This window comes from Montipora foliosa, chromosome 1 (assembly GCF_036669935.1).
Source record: "Montipora foliosa isolate CH-2021 chromosome 1, ASM3666993v2, whole genome shotgun sequence".
Taxonomy (NCBI): domain Eukaryota; kingdom Metazoa; phylum Cnidaria; class Anthozoa; order Scleractinia; family Acroporidae; genus Montipora; species Montipora foliosa.
The window spans coordinates 11033174-11035673 of NC_090869.1; the positions used below are offsets into that span (position 1 = coordinate 11033174).

A 2500-nucleotide genomic window follows, 5' to 3' on the forward strand; every position below is an offset into this window, starting at 1 on the left:
TCTGCTTCGCCTGCGGCAAGACTGGTCATTGGAGAGCCAGTTGCCCCAACTTGTTCTTAACTGCCGGATCAACCTACAAACAAATCCAAAGTTTGTCAAGTAAAGACACCGGTTCTTCTGGGCAGCAGTAGTTCTATTGCTGATAATAAAGCAGTAAAAGAAACTCTTGAAGGTAATTTTCACGAAGGTCCAGCTTTAGAGGAGTGTTTTGAATTTGAGAATTCTCCCAATAGCATCCAATCGGTTAAGGGTAGGCTTAAAGCTCATTTTGCTTTTTGGGCGGATGCGTTAGGTGCGAATGATTTCATTCTCCGGGTTATTGACAAGGGGTATGCTATACCCTTTATTACATTTCCTCCGAATGCGTTTTTCAACAGTAACCATTCAGCACTTATACACGCTGATTTTGTTTTGGAGGCTATTCAAGAGCTTATTTTGTCAGGTTCAGTTGTTCAATTTTCTAGCCCTCCTCATGTTGTCAATCCTTTGTCTGTTTCCGTACAGAGTGGCGGCAAGAAAAGGGTTGATTTTAGACCTCAGGCATGTCAATAAACATATTTGGAAAGAAAAGTTCAAGTTTGAGGATATTAGAAACGCTTGTGTTTATCTTCCTTTTGATCATTTCATGTTTAAATTTGATCATTCTCAAATCTGGCTACCACCATATTGATATTTTGCAGGAACATCAATTGCGTTGTTAATGGCGTAAGGAAGCTTTTTGTGTTTACAGTTCTCCCTTTTGGGCTATCATCAGCTCCTTATATTTTTACTAAGGTTGTTCGTGTTCTCGTCAGGTATTGGAGAAGTAATGCTGTGAGAATTACAGTTTACCTTGACGACGGGCTTGGTTCCGCCCGTGGTTTCGCTCGCTGTGAAGCTGCTTCATTATTTGTTGAGAATTCGCTTCAGCGTTCGGGTTTCCTACCCAATGATAGTAAATCGATTTGGCAACCAACTTCTTGTTTAGTCTGGTTGGGTTATTGTATTGATTTAGCCACTATTTCCATTCCTTCAGTTAGGATTCTCAGTGTCGTACAGGCTATTGATTCAATTCGTTCTCAGTATCCTTCTAGTACCGCTAGAAAATTGGCCCAGTTTGTCGGTAAGATTATCTCAATGGCTTTCGTCTTTGGTAATATTACTCGCATTATGACAAGGTTTCTCATTTTGATATTTTAAGAAGTCCTACATGGGATGGAAAAATTTCCCTGACGGTTTCAACTCTGAATGAATTATGTTTTTGGAAAGAGAACATTCCTTCCCTAAAAAATAGGCGCCTCTTATCTACACGGTTCCTTTATTCCCGTGTATGTTATTCCGATGCGAGTTCTACAGGCTGCGCCAGTTACATGTTAGATTTTCATAACACCATATCTCACAAGTTGTGGAGTGTTGATGAGGCGCAGAAGAGCTCCTCTTACAGGGAGCTTAACGCTGTTTCCCCCCGATGATGAGATCGAGGCCATGTTGGCGTCCAAACGCTGAAAATCGTGTGGCATCACGATCGCTACCCGAGGGACATCCCGCGGGACTGACACGATACGATGTGTTCTCCTTCGTCGAACACAACCACCGAGCCATCTTGCTGTTGAAATAATTGAAACCGTTTCCGGTTTCCGTAAATACAGGCATCTACTGAGGATCATTTTTCGACTTTTTCATAATAAAACCGTCTTTCTCAAAATTAATTATCACTGTCCCGTTACTATTTTTACCGGCCTTTTTCGATTGGGACTACAATATTGTAGTTTTATATATCAAGTTTCAGTTTCTACGCCGTCTAAGACTCTAAAAATAAAGTACACAAGGCATGAAGAATAGAGTGTGATCTTCAACACTTGTTTTTGGTGCAAACGTGGTTTTTTTACGTCCTGTCCTTATCAGCCTCAAGCAGAGCGACCTCTCATCGGTTCATAAATATAAGGGGCATTTTTTGAACTGACGGTAATTATTGTTTCTCAAGTTTTCAAACGACACCAAAGACCCAAAAGTCTATAATTCGCGAAACCCACCAAAGATATTCAGAACATAGAGTTTTAACATCGACACGTAGCACTTAGCGTTTGGCCAAAAATCAAAGAAACGTGCTGGAGTTAAGCTTCTTTCTGGGTCTTTCCGAAAGTACCGGAAAGCATTGTGTTTTCGGTCACTTGGGATTAGTCTTTCTTTGGAGTTGTTTTCTTTTCGGTCATTTGTTTCTTTTGTTTTAAGTAATTTCGGCTCCGGTACTTGCAGAAGCTGCCTTGTTTCTTGAATTTATCGGCAGATACTAGATTCTAGACAAAGTGATGCCAACCTGAGGATGTTACGTGACCAAGCTCTTTGCAAACGTTTGAAACCAACGGTAAGCGATTAACGGCACGTTTTTTTTCCTATTAAAATTTAAACAGCCTCACGTTTACAGGGAAGAAATAGGTTTTTATGCCCGCGTACGGTGTGCAAGATAAATTTTTGAACTAGAATGAATGAGATGTTCATGTTGTTAGGGGCGAAAAGTGAA

At 40.6% G+C, this 2500-nt stretch overlaps 1 protein-coding gene across 2 annotated transcripts in view; it reads left to right on the forward strand.

Moving 5' to 3' along the window:
• Nucleotides 1-2210: 2210 nt before the first annotated feature.
• The window catches only part of LOC137983679 (uncharacterized), a 42812-nt gene continuing 42522 nt past the window's right edge, over nucleotides 2211-2500 (forward strand). For both annotated transcript variants that reach the window (XR_011119012.1, XM_068830879.1), the window contains exon 1: nucleotides 2211-2344. Coding sequence is in view for 1 of the 2 variants with exons in the window: in XM_068830879.1 (XP_068686980.1) it covers nucleotides 2303-2344 (42 nt within the window). In the remaining variant the exon portion in view is untranslated. The remainder of the gene's footprint in view (nucleotides 2345-2500) is intronic.